At 59.4% G+C, this 12,820-nt stretch overlaps 1 protein-coding gene across 2 annotated transcripts; it reads right to left on the bottom strand.

Annotated features, from left to right (window-relative positions):
- Positions 1–1,589: 1,589 nt before the first annotated feature.
- Positions 1,590–12,251, bottom strand: MCAM (melanoma cell adhesion molecule). Of its 2 annotated transcripts, XM_062014030.1 has the most exons (15): positions 12,142–12,251; positions 7,761–7,888; positions 7,440–7,650; positions 7,266–7,336; positions 7,075–7,162; positions 6,729–6,908; positions 6,522–6,649; positions 6,200–6,362; positions 5,990–6,111; positions 5,597–5,735; positions 5,377–5,498; positions 5,153–5,288; positions 4,326–4,467; positions 3,792–3,909; positions 1,590–2,958 (listed from the first exon to the last, which is right to left on the bottom strand). In XM_062014030.1, exons 1-15 carry the CDS (start codon positions 12,206–12,208, stop codon positions 2,929–2,931), a joined length of 1,845 nt encoding a protein of 614 aa, XP_061870014.1. In that variant the 5' UTR covers positions 12,209–12,251; the 3' UTR covers positions 1,590–2,928. The 2 variants fall into 2 exon arrangements, with proteins under 2 accessions (XP_061870014.1, XP_061870015.1); XM_062014031.1 differs by lacking the exon at positions 3,792–3,909.
- Between the last annotated feature and the right edge of the window lie 569 nt (positions 12,252–12,820).

Below are 12,820 nucleotides of genomic sequence, written 5' to 3'. Positions count from 1 at the left end.
GGCGCCACCGCGCTCAGCCGCGGGGCCGGTTGCGGGGCCGGTTGCGGAGCAGCGGGGGCAGTTGCGGGGCCGGTTGCGGGGCAGCAGGGGCGGTTGCGGGGCAGCGGGGGCAGTTGCGGGGCAGCAGGGGCGGTTGCGGGGCAGCGGGGGCGGTTGCGGGGCAGCAGGGGCGGTTGCGGGGCAGCGGGGGCAGTTGCGGAGCAGCGGGGGCAGTTGCGGGGCCGGTTGCGGGGCAGCGGAGGCAGTTGCAGGGCAGCGGGGGCAGTTGCGGGGCCAGTTGCAGGGCAGCGGCGTCGGTTGCCAGAGCGGTTGCCCCCCTCGCAACTGGCGAGGTTACGGTTGAGAGACAGTAGCCATACTGTCCTGTCGCCACTTCTGTTTGCGGTCCCTCAGGTGCTGCACAGGGTGAGGACGGTGTGTTAGGAGTCACATGGAGACAGTGGAAAGCATAAAGCAGTGCAAGGCTTAAAACTGGCAAAGGCAAGCTACACACACACACGATTGTATCATTCTGTGATCTGCAAGTAACAATTGTCCGTCAGAACTTATCGGAACGGAGCTGTAGATTTGTACATTTCTCAGTCTCTGCAAGAGCTTCTATCATCCACCAGCATCTAAAAGTATTAGTTACTAACATTATTGTAGTATTAATATTACACCATGTTTGTTATAATGCTCATAATATTACTAATTAATATTAAATTTCACAATATTAAGTGGTTACTAGTATCTACCGAGGAATACAATAGTCCAGTAGAGTCTCTACTTATAGAATTATCACTCGTAGTTACTAATGCAATCATCTATTAGAATCACGAGGACTCATTCATGGTGTTTCTTATCAGTGTAGTTAGCAGCTAACTGCATGATTTTCTCAATCTATGACAATCTTGTAGCAAATTTATCTCTTCCTCTCTGTGTTAGGATTGTTGCCTGCATCTAGTATAGCCCATTACTGCTAGCATCTCATACATTTAACTATAGATGCACTTATTTGCTATTAGTGGCTATTAATACATTGCCAATTAAAATGTGTTAGAATACATCTATCTATATATTCCATACATACATACATATATGTGATATCTCAACAGATACTAATATACTATACTTAATATTTCAGTCTAAGAAATCTCTGTTAGGAACAGGAGTAGCTGGTATGTAAGTTATCAAATCTATGGGAGCTCTTTAAGGGGAAAATCTGGGAATCTCTCCTAGTAGTTATTGATAGCTGCTATAGACACTATCATGTCTTGTGATCTGTTAGAATCCAGCCATAGATCCATGAAGAGTTATTAGTATTGACATTAGCTATTAATTCCATATCTAACACCTAACAATTAATATCATATTATTTTATTACTATTTAACAAATTCTACTGTTGGGATCTATTCTATTGACAGAATTCTTCAGGCTCTACCCTCACTAGTAATATGTAGTACAATATAATACCACAGTCACCTACCAGAACACATCAGTATGGGTAGTTAACAGTGTCTGTATTGGCTCTTAATGCAAGTGCCTATCAGAACCTATAGAATTAACTATTACCAGCTCCAGGGGATAGAAACATGAACAAATTCAGCACTTGGCTTTCAACTGGTACTTTATTTTCACATATATATATAAAAAAAAAACCCCAAACTCGCAAGTATCAGACAAAACTTCTGGAAATATACACACAATCCAACAAAAATATATATAAACCAAAGCCTTTGCTTCGACACCATGTGTAGCTCACGAGTACAGCTCACCGCTGGCCAGGGCACTGCAGAAGATGCTGGGGGTGCAAGGGGACACCTCTCCTGTCATGCCGTGGTGGCCTCAGCCCCTGGTGAAGGCTGGGGACAGCCCAGCACTGAGGTGAATGAGACTCAGGAGGGGATACAGGAGGCTGATCTCTAGGAGGAGGGAGGCACATGAGCCACGTCTGCAGGCGGAGGGCTGGGATGGGCCACTTGCCCGTCTCCCCTCTCCACCATTCAGCTGCTGCAGCACCAGCCTGGCTGTGGGGCCAGCGGTGCCATTGAAGCACAGAAATAAACCAGTTTTACCTGGGGGTGGTAATTGTTCAGCACAAGAAAAAACTCCAACCCTGAGACATCACTGACTGGCCCTGATCTAATTAATAGTTTTAAATTTGGAGGGGAGGTATCTCTGGGACCCTCTGTTCCCAGCAGCTGTGCAGATCCCTACAAGCAGTCCAGTCCCCTGGGGAGTGGAGAGAGGGAATCCCTCCCCCATGGCAGCAAGGCTATGCTACAGAACAGAGAACATGAGCCCTTGGTCTGGCATGTGCCCACCCCAGTCCTTGCTATGCCAGGTCCTTGCCTCCAGGACCCCCACTGTGGAGCTCCCAGCCAGGGAGGACACACACTGCCAGGACACTGAACCACCCAGACAAGAACAGTTCAAAGGAAAAGCAAAGCCCTAACCCCCCACCCCCACCCACAGCAGCTAGCAAAGGCTGCTCTAACATACCACCTCCATTTTTTGCTTATCTAACCTGCACATTGCTACACCTAAGGTGCCTGGGGCATCCCAAAAATAAAACTAAAATGTCACCAGCTTTTGGGGAGCAAAACACATCAAAACCTTCCCACAAATGTACAGGCCACATTTCCTGAAAGTGCCTCAAATCCTTCCACCAGGTAGCTTAATGGGATATTTCTTTCTAATATTGCTGTTGGCTTCTCTGTAGTAGTAAGCAAGGGCAGCTTTGGTGCTGCTAAGCTGACAACCTGCAAGGCCACGGCTGAGGTAACGGACGGGTGAGGCAGGGAGTGTCCCCCGTGCACTGGGGCTCAGCACCGCGGCGCAGGGATCTTCTCTGGCCGTGCTCCCCGTGTGCTGGAGCAGGGGTGGGATAAGGCAATCCAAGAGCAGGAAAGGTTTGAAGGAAGAAAGCACTTAGTAGGATTCCTTCTCTAGTTTCTCAGATCGATGTATTTCTCGCTCTTCATCCCGACAAAACAGAAAGAGAGGGGGAGGGAAAAAACATCACTGCAGTTAGGGGTGAACACAAAACCAGTTCCTCTGCTGCAGCTGCCTGTGTGACTGACAGCAATGTCATGGGCAAGGGCCACCAGCCTCATGGTGGCCAGCACCAGCCCCAGGGCAAGGGGCAGTGAGCATGAGCTGGCAAGTAGCAGGACCTGGGTAGGTTTCTCTGTTGGCCTAAGGCAAATGAACCCACTGTGGGCTCAGGTGCCGTGCCCCATGGCTCAGTAGGACATGCAGTCATGGCAGGCCCTGCTTTAGCTCAGTGATGGGCTGGTATCGATCCTGGCAATAGTTGCTTGCGCTCCCAGTAGCTCTCGAGCCCAAATGGGAGGCGAGTATGAGACCCAGGAGACTGACAGCTCTGGCTCAGAGATGCCAAAGCAGAGCCCAGCCTCTGCTCTGTCTCCTGGCCAGAAACATTTATGCAGTTCCTTCTCCCAGAAAGCCTGGCTCCAGGGAGCACAGGAGGAGGCAGTGCCAAGCAGTGGGCAGTGTGCTCCCAGAAGGCACCAGGGGCCAGCACGGAGCAGAGCTGCATGTGTGCAGAGGAGGGCTGCTCCTACACCCTTGGAGCGATCTGCCACCTCCCCTCCCCTCCCACAGCCCCTGTTGAGCGCTGATGATGGATGATGGAGGCCCATGCAGGGTGGGAAGTGCTGGGAGAAGAGCTGGCAGAGAGGAGAAAAGCATTACCTCAATGCATCCCCGTATACTCCTCACCTCTGCTCCCAGCCCTGGGAACAGCCCTGGCCCTGAGGAAGGGCAGTGCCCCAACGCTCTGTCCTACCTGGTCAGCGGCAGGTCTCTTCTCGCCGTTGGCGCCCTGCAGGAGCCCCGCCTCTTCGGAAAGTTTATCTGACTTAACTTCAACTACAATCTTGTCTTTACGTGCCTCTGGCTTTGTGCTAGGGGAGGGAGGTGACAATTTTGAGACATGTCATGTGGCTGGTTGAGCAAGGCCAAGCCCTGGGGCTCCATCTCAGGAGATGCTCTGGGCCAGGGGCAGAGGAAGGTCAGGGGTGGAGGGGTGGCCAAGGGGGGAACAGGGAGAAGGTGATCACAGAAAGCTTTGGGCTGCCCAGCCCCTCCCTGGGGAGGGTCCCTTGGCTGCTCTACCACTCTGCTGTCCTCCTCCCCGCCAGCCTGCCTGGGCAGGGAGAACGGTGCGGACCCCAGGCCGTGGGAAGCAGGGAAGTGCTGCCGAGACCCCGAGCAGTGCCCCGAGGCCGCGCCATGGAGGGAGGGCTGGCTGGCGCAATGAGATGGGAAGCATGAGTGATGGCAAGCAGCTGTGGCCTGAGGACAACCTGGCGGTGCTTACATGTCCTGTTTCCCGGCACGGCCACAGGGGATCTTGCCTTTCTTGTGTAGGAAGTAGATGACAGAGCCCAGCACTGCCACCACGAGGATGCAGACGATGATGGCCACAATGATCACCCCTTTGCTCTCGGGTGTCTTTTGATCTAAATACGAGAGGAGAGAAGGAAGAACTTAATGCCTGTCCCACCCTGACGCCCTCCGGCTTGTTCATCACTTGCACTCCCTTGGGGGCAAAGAAAGGGCTTAGTGAGAGATCCAGTCCCCGGTGCTTCTGCTGCTCCCTGCAGGATGCAGATGCCAGCACAACTGGCATTGACTTTGCATTCTGCTCCTGGCTGCCATGCCCCTGCATGCCATAGGAGAATGGCTTACAGGGCTTCCTGCAGCACATCAGACCATCCATTTGCTTCCTCACCCAGCAGCCCTGGGCTACAGGAAGCCTGCACTTGATGGCCTCACTGCTGAGGGCAAGCAGGCAGCTCCCACACCGCTACAGAAGCAGGTGGAGATAGAGTCTTCTTTCCCCTTTCAGCTTGGCAGGGAGAGAGGGAGGCAGCCAAGAGCCAGCAGCCAAGGCTCTCTGCCCAGGCCAGAGGTGAGCGTGGCCTGGCGGTGCCATGCTGGGGCCAGAGCCTGGGCTGACGGACACATGCACCCCGTGTGGTGCAGACACTGACCTTTTCTGATGGATTCCACTGGTAGTGCAGGAAGGGAGGGAAAGAGACAGAGCTGAGCCGCACCACAGCAGCACGGCACCCACGACGCCTGCACGAAGGAGACTAATGCTCCTCTGGCTCCCTGGGCCAGAGGAGAGTGGCCGAGACTCACCCAGCAGCTGGATGTGCTTCTCGCTGACACCCAGCGCGTTGGAGACCCGGCACATGGCTCCTGCCCGCAGCAGGTCGTGGCTCACACGCACTGTCAGGTTGCTGGCAATGTGCTGATTTTCAACATACTCATGAGCCTGCAAGGAGGGAGGCAGAGAAGGATTCGGTGTCCACAGCCCCTGTGAGAGGCCACAGCCTGGACACAGCACCCTCCCCAGCTCTCACCGTCCCATTGATGTTCCAGTGGACGGAGGGCCTGGGGAAAGCAATGGCCTTGCAGGTCAGGTTCACCACCTCATCCTGCCGCACGTACAGCGGGGAGCTGATGGCCACGATCCGTGGCTTCCCTGTGAGGAGACGGCATCAAGCACCCCTGGCTCTGGGGAAGAGCAGAGCCAAAGCTGGGCAGGATGGGCAGCATGCCTACACGTGTGCCGGTTCTTACCCTCAACGGCCACGGCCACTTGTTTGCTCTGCTCCAGCCCTGGCACGCTTGGGGCCATCACTTTGCAGCTGAAGTTGCTGGAGGTTTCGAAGGTGAGGTTGCTCAGGAAGAGCTGCTTCCCTTCTGCCACCTTCCTGCCCTGTTGGGAAGGAGTGGCCCTTGACAGTGAGCCCGGGGCACTGGGCTTTTCTGTGCCCAGCTGCCCAGGCTCTGTGGCTGTCCTGAGTGGCTCAGCCCTCCCTCCTACACACAGCGAGGAGCCGGCAAGCGTGGGGGGTCCACGGGAGGGGGCCTCTCTCAAGAGATATGGAGCAAGCTACTGGCTCTGCTCAGTTTGCTGCAAAGCCCAGGCTCACTGAGCCTGAGTGCAACAGTACCCAAATGCCTGCTCACCTTCTGATCCCTCCACTGGTAGTCCAGGTCCACGGGGCTGTGGGCATCACAGCTCAGTCTCACACTATCCCCTTCCTGAAGGCGTGAGGATGGCTCCATCTTCACACGGACCCCTTCAATGTCTAGGAGAGGGACGGAGATAAGGGCAGGATGAGTAGGAGGGAAGAGGCACCCACCACGAGGTCCACAGGGTCCCATCCCCTGTCTTACAGTTCACAACAAGCTCCACATCCTTCTCCATCTGTGTCATATCATCCAAATCCAGAGTCTGGCATCTGTATAGGCCGCTGCTGTTCTTATTCACATTGGGCAAGTTCAGCACCCCACTGTTGGAATCCACCAGTGATGACAGGTCCTGCCAGTTGTCCTCCAGCTGCAGGCAGCGGGGGAAAAGCAGAGTCCTTACCCCACACAGGGATCCTCCATTCCAGCCGCTGCACCCCACTCCCCAGGGCCCTCTAGGAAGGGGATGAGGAGTAACCAGGACAGGAGATGTGTGCCAAGGGAGTGCTCAGGTCCCCTCCGGCCTCACCTCTCTCTTATAGAAGCTGAAGACAGGGGGTGGGTTCCCGTCGGCCTCGCAGACCAGCTTCACGTCATCCCCTTCCTTCACCAGTGCTGAGGATGGCATGACCCAGAGCCTGACGTGCTGCATGGGGTCTGGGGGCAGGGAGTGGAGGGTGAGTGCAGGGCAGGGCCAGGGGTGCAGGGCTGCTGCAGGGCCCAAACCCCGACTCACAGAAGACGGTGACGTTGACTCGCTGTGAGTCCACGGAGCGCCTCTGCCCCCGCACCCAGTGGTGCACGGTGCAGTGGTACAGGGAGTTGGCGTCCTCGCGGGCGACGTGGGCAAAGAGGGTGCTGCTCACCGTGTAGAGTCCGCTCGATTCACGGGTCACTGTGGCCAAGACCTTCACCGCTACAGGGGACACAGATGCTGTTCCCAGCCCGTGGGAGACAGGAGGGCTCCCTTGGGAACACAGACCTCCTTTGGCTGGCCACAAGCTGGCAATCCCCTTGGCTAGCACGGGCACCCCAGGTCCTCTCCCAAACAGGAGAGGGTTCCCCATCCCCATCCAACTCACTCTTCTCATCTGGCTGCAGCTGCTCCTCATTCTTGTGCCATGTGATGCTGGGGGGTGGGAAGCTGTTCCTGCTCACACACCGGGCAATCTGCAGCACCAGAGAGAGCCTTGAGCACAGAGATGTCCCCGTGGGGAGAGGGGAGCTTGGCAGGGCTGGGAGCCTCCCCCTCCCCGGGGGGGTCTCTCCTCACCTCTGGGATCTCACTGCTCTGCACAGAGATGCCTCCTGAGTACGCCAGGATCTCAGGAGTCTCGGGGATCTCTGGAAAAGAGAAGCCATCCCACATGTATGGATGAGCCAGGATCCCCTACGTGCCCCGCAGAGCAGACACGAGGCCGCGCTGCCCTCTTGTCCCATCACTCACTGTAGACGCGGAGATCAGTGCGGTTCTCGGCCACATCCTGGCTCCCCACCCCAACCTGGCACACGAAGGTCCTGGCATCCTGCACTGTCACCTTGCTGATGGAGAGGGCCTTGTCCTCGCCCAGCGACAGACGGCCCTTGTAGTCTGCGTTCACATCAAGGATCTCGTTGCCCGTGATGTGGCACAGCCTCACCCGGTTGTTGCGGTCGAGCTGCAAGGTGAGAGGCCATGGCTGGGCTGACAGGGAGTCCAGGAGAAAGCCCCAGGATAGCTGCCACCTCAGCCCACCGCCCACTGCTGCTCCCACAGGCCAGCACTCACGTAGAACCAGTCGATGTAGGTGTAGGAACCATTTCCAGGGATGTAAAAGTTGCACTCGATCCTGGCCACGCCTCCAGCTTCCACCTCGACCACAGCTGGCATGGACACCTCCAGCTTGCTGGCTGCGGCTGCAGGGGACAGGCCATCAGTGTTGGAAGCACAGGGAAGCTCTCTGTCCAAGCCAGTGTGGAGCTGAGCCTGTCCCCATCTCCTTACCCAAAGGGCAAGAGGCAGAGCTGCGTCCTGTGCCAGCATCCCCCAGGCAGCGTGTCCCAGCGTAGTAGGAATGCCAGCCAGCAGCACAGTCCTGCTTCCACAGCCCACAGCGAGCACATCACCCTGCCAGCTGCCTTGAGCCAAGCCTGGGGCAGCGCTGACCCCTCCTCACCTCCCCAAGCATGCACCTACCCACCAGACCAAGCCAGCACCCCAGACCAGCACCCTACATGCCTTAGTGGCCCCAAGGGCCAGGCGAGGAGGCGTCAGGAGGCTGGCAGGCCAGGGAAGGGGCTGGGTGCTGGAGACTGAAGCTGGCAGCACCAAGGCTGTACCTTCCCACAGCCTGGGACCAGAGCCTTGACGTCAGCCTGCGCAGCCCCCACAGTGGCCTCGGGAGCTGGGGCATGAATGCAGGGCTGTGTTCCTCCCCAGTGGGACGGGGCACCCAGGGCAGCAGCTCAGGAGGCGTGTCCCAGCCAGCTGCAGCTGCCCACTGCTCCCTTTCTTTCCCTCTTGCTAAGGCATCTGGGACAGTCACAGCCCCAACCACCACGGCCACGGTGCAGCCAGGGCTCCCGGGCTCTCCCCAAGCTCCTCACTGCTCCTGGGTCAGGAACTGATAATCCAGCAAGCAGAGATCCACTGGCAAGCTCCTCTCCACTCCCCCACTCCTTTCCCAGAGCACAAATCCAGCGCTGCCCACCCTGGCGAGCGAAGCCTGCCTACCCTGGCACCCATCTTCCCTCCCAGCCCTGCTGCCCACTTGCCCACAGCAGTAATGGAGCTCCTGGCCACAGTCCAGAGTGGCAGAGGAAGGTAATGGCTATCGATCCAGGACAGGGAAAGGAGCAGCTTCCCGAGGGGCCAGGACAGAGTAGTGCCAGCCAGGCACGGCAGAGACAAGGGCTGTGTCACGGTCAGGCTGGGAGTGCCATTGACACCGGCCCCATGGGTGCCAAAGTGACCCTGGGCTGGCACAGCAGCCTCATACCAGAGGGCACAGGGCCCTGTCTGTCCCCCAGCAACAGAGCCAACCCGCTGGCACCCAGGGCCCAGTCCAGGTATGGGAGCTGGGGACGAGAGGCTGGAGGAAGCCAGCTGTGTCAACAGCTCCCTTGATAGCGCCGTGCAGTAACAGCCGCTGAGCCTCACAAGCGAGGCAACTTCAAAGGGCAACAACATGCCCACAAAATGCTCTTTGTCTAGAGTGAGTATGTGGTGGCAGAGCCCCAAAATGCAGCCAGAAGCCCTCCTGCCACAGCAAAGGCCATGGTTTGCAGGACTAGCTGCCTCAGGACACCCCAACAGCCAGCTCTTGGCCCTCACATATCCAATTAGCACAGCACAGTTGGCACTACACAAAGAGGGATGAGCAAAGCACTGCACAGGAAAAGAGATGCTAAAAAAACAGGTGAAAGTCCCAGAGATAAGCATGTGCTGAGATCAGGAAACTAGACTGAAACTGGACTGGAAAAGATAACTTTGCACTGAAGGCAGCTGCCCACCTGCATGGCCACAACTTGGCTGCCTCATACAGCCAGGAACCCAAAGACTTGGGCAAGCCTGGGGCTGGGGTGCACCCCAGATGCCTCCCTGCCCCGGTACTTCTGGACTGCAGTCAGCTCAGTCAGGCTTTGGCCCCCATCGTTTTCACACCTCTGGGCACCAGGCAGAGGCAGCCCCTGGGAGGGGGAGAGCTGCTGCCCCCCCCCTGCTGACCTGCTCAGCATGAGAACCCTTGTGCAGGCAGTGAAGCAGTCGAAAACATGAGCTCAGAACTGGAGAATGGCTGGCATCTGGAGCTGGTATGAGGCACACCCCTCCCACCCATTTGCTGCCTTTGGAGAGGTGGACACAGACACTGCAGCCCTCAGCCTGCCTGGAAGGAGGGCTAATGCTCCTACCTCCTCCTGGCCAGGAGGGATAGCAGCCCTCCTCTGAGCTAGACAGAGCACCAGGTGACACTGCAAGCGCAGACAGCTGGGACACAACACGCCTACCATGCTGGGGATGAAGGCTTTCTCCTGCAGCTCCAAGACCCCACAGCCTGCCAGGTGTGTGAGCAAGACAGAGGCACTGGGCATTAGACCCTGCCATTGCAGGCTCTGGGACACAGCAATTCTCCCTTGCACGCAGCACGGCTGCAGCCCAGTTGGGTGAGAGAACCTGGGCAGGGCTGGAGACCCGCCAGCGAGGCGTGGAGGTGCCCAGCTGCAGCCTTCGCTGTGCACCCCAAGCGCCTGGCACGGCTCCAGCGGGAGATCTAGAGATCTGGAAAGGCCGTCTGCAGCAAGCAGGCAGGGAAGGGAGGAGAGCCCCCGTGCCTTTCCATCTGGCTGGCGGACAGCCGGCCGGCAGCCAGAGCTCCACAAGAACAAAGATTTGCTTTGAGAGCCGGGGAAGGGGGTGGGGAGCAGCACGGCCCCTCCGCCAGTCTCCTGTGGAGCCGAGGTGTGTGGGGAGTGGCGAAGAGCGTGGCCGTGCTGGCAACACACAGCCCCAGCACAGGGCAAGAGGGGCAACGTGGGAGTCTGGGTACACCTGGGATGCCTGAAGTTGCCCAGGGTTTCTGTTCCCCTCTCAGGAACCAGCTGCAGACAGATCCTGCCTGCTCCCAGTGCCAGCAGACACACTGCCCTGCTCCATGCCAGCAAGCCTGCCCTTCCTCGGGCAGGTCCCCAAACCAGGCTGCCCCGGCTCCCACGAAGAGGGATCACTTGCATCCCTTCTTCCTCATAGAAGCGAGGAAAGAGTGCAGAGCCCTGGCTCTGCAGCAAGCAGCACCACTGTCACTGCCCCACAGCCTCCGCCCCGGTGCAGCCCTCGCTGTGCTGGGCATGGGAGGGAGCCAGGGCTGTGACGCAGCAGGGATGGGCACCTTGCACCCCTAAACCAACCCCAACACCCATCAGTACCCAGCCACATGCATCTGGAGAGGAAAAGCTCACAACTCCAGCCCTGAAGCCAGGTGACAACACCCACACAGACCTATCAGCCTGGGACAGGAGGGCAGAAGGGGTCTGGGTGGCACAGGCAGCCTCAGCTGTCAAACCCAACCCCCCCGACTCTGGCTGCACAGTAAGTCCCCCAGGCCACCTGAGAAGAGCCCCTCATGCTTCTGGGAAGCATAAAGCTTTTCGCCGTGGCTGGGCTTGCAAACACAACAATGCTGCCAACCAACAACCGCCTCGCTCGGCACACGTGCTGTGGGGAAGGGGATCCCAGCACGGGCCGGGGGTGGAAGCAGCCTGCCTTTGGCTTGGCGTCCAGCTTCCCTTCCACACCAACGGCTTGGCCAGAGCAGCTTCCCCAGCACCTGGGGCCACCTCCACAGCCTGGCTGGGCAGGGACAAGGCAAGAAGGCGGCGGGGACGGCTCCCTGGCCCCTGGTGAGGGGAGGGCATACTGCGGGGAGCAGGGCAGGGTAAGAAAGGCAGCATCCCCCCGAGGGTGAAAATGGACTGGAAAAAGGATAAAAAAAGAAAGTGTAAAAGAAAAAAAGCCAAGAGAAACACAGCGCTCAGGGAAAAACTCCTTAGAAGGAAAGTGGTGGATGCTTCCTAACACCGCGACCAATTCACCCTGCTGCAGACCGAGCGCACGTCGGGTGACTCCGGCCCCTGTGGCCCCCAGCCCGCGCCCCTGCCCCACCTGCACGGCTCCAGGAGCTTGCCTTGCGCCGGCCACCCTCCTCGGCCGGGCAGGCCACCGTCCCCGGGGCCACCTTCACCCTGCCTCGCCTCGTAAGGACCGCAAAGGCGTCCTAAGGATGCAACGGGGCGCTCCCGGCTCCCCCCACGCCCAGACCCACCCCGGCGCCGAGCCCCAGGACGTGCCGGCGAGAACACAACGCCCGAGGGGACTGCTCCCACCTCGGCTCCTCCGGCACCACAGTTTTAGCATTCCTGGCCCCGAGCCAGGCAGCGTCCCAAGGGCGTCAGCTCTCCTGGCTGCCGAGGCGGCTGCTCTGCGGGGAGAAGACCCCGGCGGCCGCCGCCTCTCGCCGCCCCGCAGCGCGCAGCCCGGGGTCCGGCAGAGCCCAGCGGCAGAGCGGCGGTGCCGCTGCACCCCGCGCCCGCCCGCGCCACCCCGCAGCCCGCAGGTGCACCCGCCCGCTCCCGGCTCCGGCCGGCCCCGACCGGCGCGGGCCGCCGCCACTCACCGCAGCAGAGCAGGACGCAGCAGCCCCAGCGCAGGGCGAGCGCCGCCGCCCGCCGCCCCCCAGCCATGCCCGCCCGCGACTGAACGGGGCCGCGGGCTGACGTCAGGCGGCGAAGGAGGGGGAGTGGGAGGAAGGCGCCGTGCCCGCCCCCCGCCCGCGGCCCCGCACACCCCCCAGCGGCCGCGGGGCGCGCGGCCCTCGGGCGGGAGCGGGGACTTGGCCGGCCCCCGGCCCCCCCGGCGCTGAGCCCCGAGGAGATGTCCCCTCGCCACGGCCGGTTCGGGCGTTCCCGGCTCTGCCCCGGGGGCGCGTTCCGGCTCTGCCGGGTCCTGCCTGCGCGGGCCTGCACGGGCTGGGCGCAGCAGACAGCCGGGCGCTGGGGGTGGGAATCAGGGGCCAGCCAAGGGCCGCAGGTGTGCGGGCGGCTGCCGTGGAGGATGCGGGAGAGGGGAGCAGACCCCGACCCGGCCGGCAGCGCTCCGAGGTGAAATTGACCTGGGCCCCGCACTGCCTCGACGAGCAGCCGCAGTTTCTGGGCTACTTTTGAACCCACACGGGCAGACTCAAAAATACCCTCTTCATCGTTGCCTGGGGACCGGGAGGCGCTCGGGGACAGTGGGGACAGAGAGCAGCAAGGACAGCAGAGATACCATCTCAGGCAGGTGTGCGGTGTTTGTGC

This window comes from Colius striatus, chromosome 23, assembly GCF_028858725.1.
Source record: "Colius striatus isolate bColStr4 chromosome 23, bColStr4.1.hap1, whole genome shotgun sequence".
Lineage (NCBI taxonomy): Eukaryota > Metazoa > Chordata > Aves > Coliiformes > Coliidae > Colius > Colius striatus.
The sequence above is the reverse complement of the archived record's forward strand: the minus strand, read 5'-3'. Positions and strand labels throughout refer to the sequence as shown.

Excerpts from the sequence above, each read along its gene's own strand:
- MCAM (XM_062014030.1), bottom strand. The coding sequence starts at position 12,208 with ATGGCTGGGGGGCGGCGGGCGGCGGCGCTCGCCCTGCGCTGGGGCTGC. Across the intron at positions 7,337-7,439 it reads CACTGATCTCCGCGTCTACA|AGATCCCCGAGACTCCTGAG; the intron begins GTGAGTGATGGG and ends TCTCTTTTCCAG. Across the intron at positions 6,363-6,521 it reads TCAGCTTCTATAAGAGAGAG|CTGGAGGACAACTGGCAGGA; the intron begins GTGAGGCCGGAG and ends CGCTGCCTGCAG.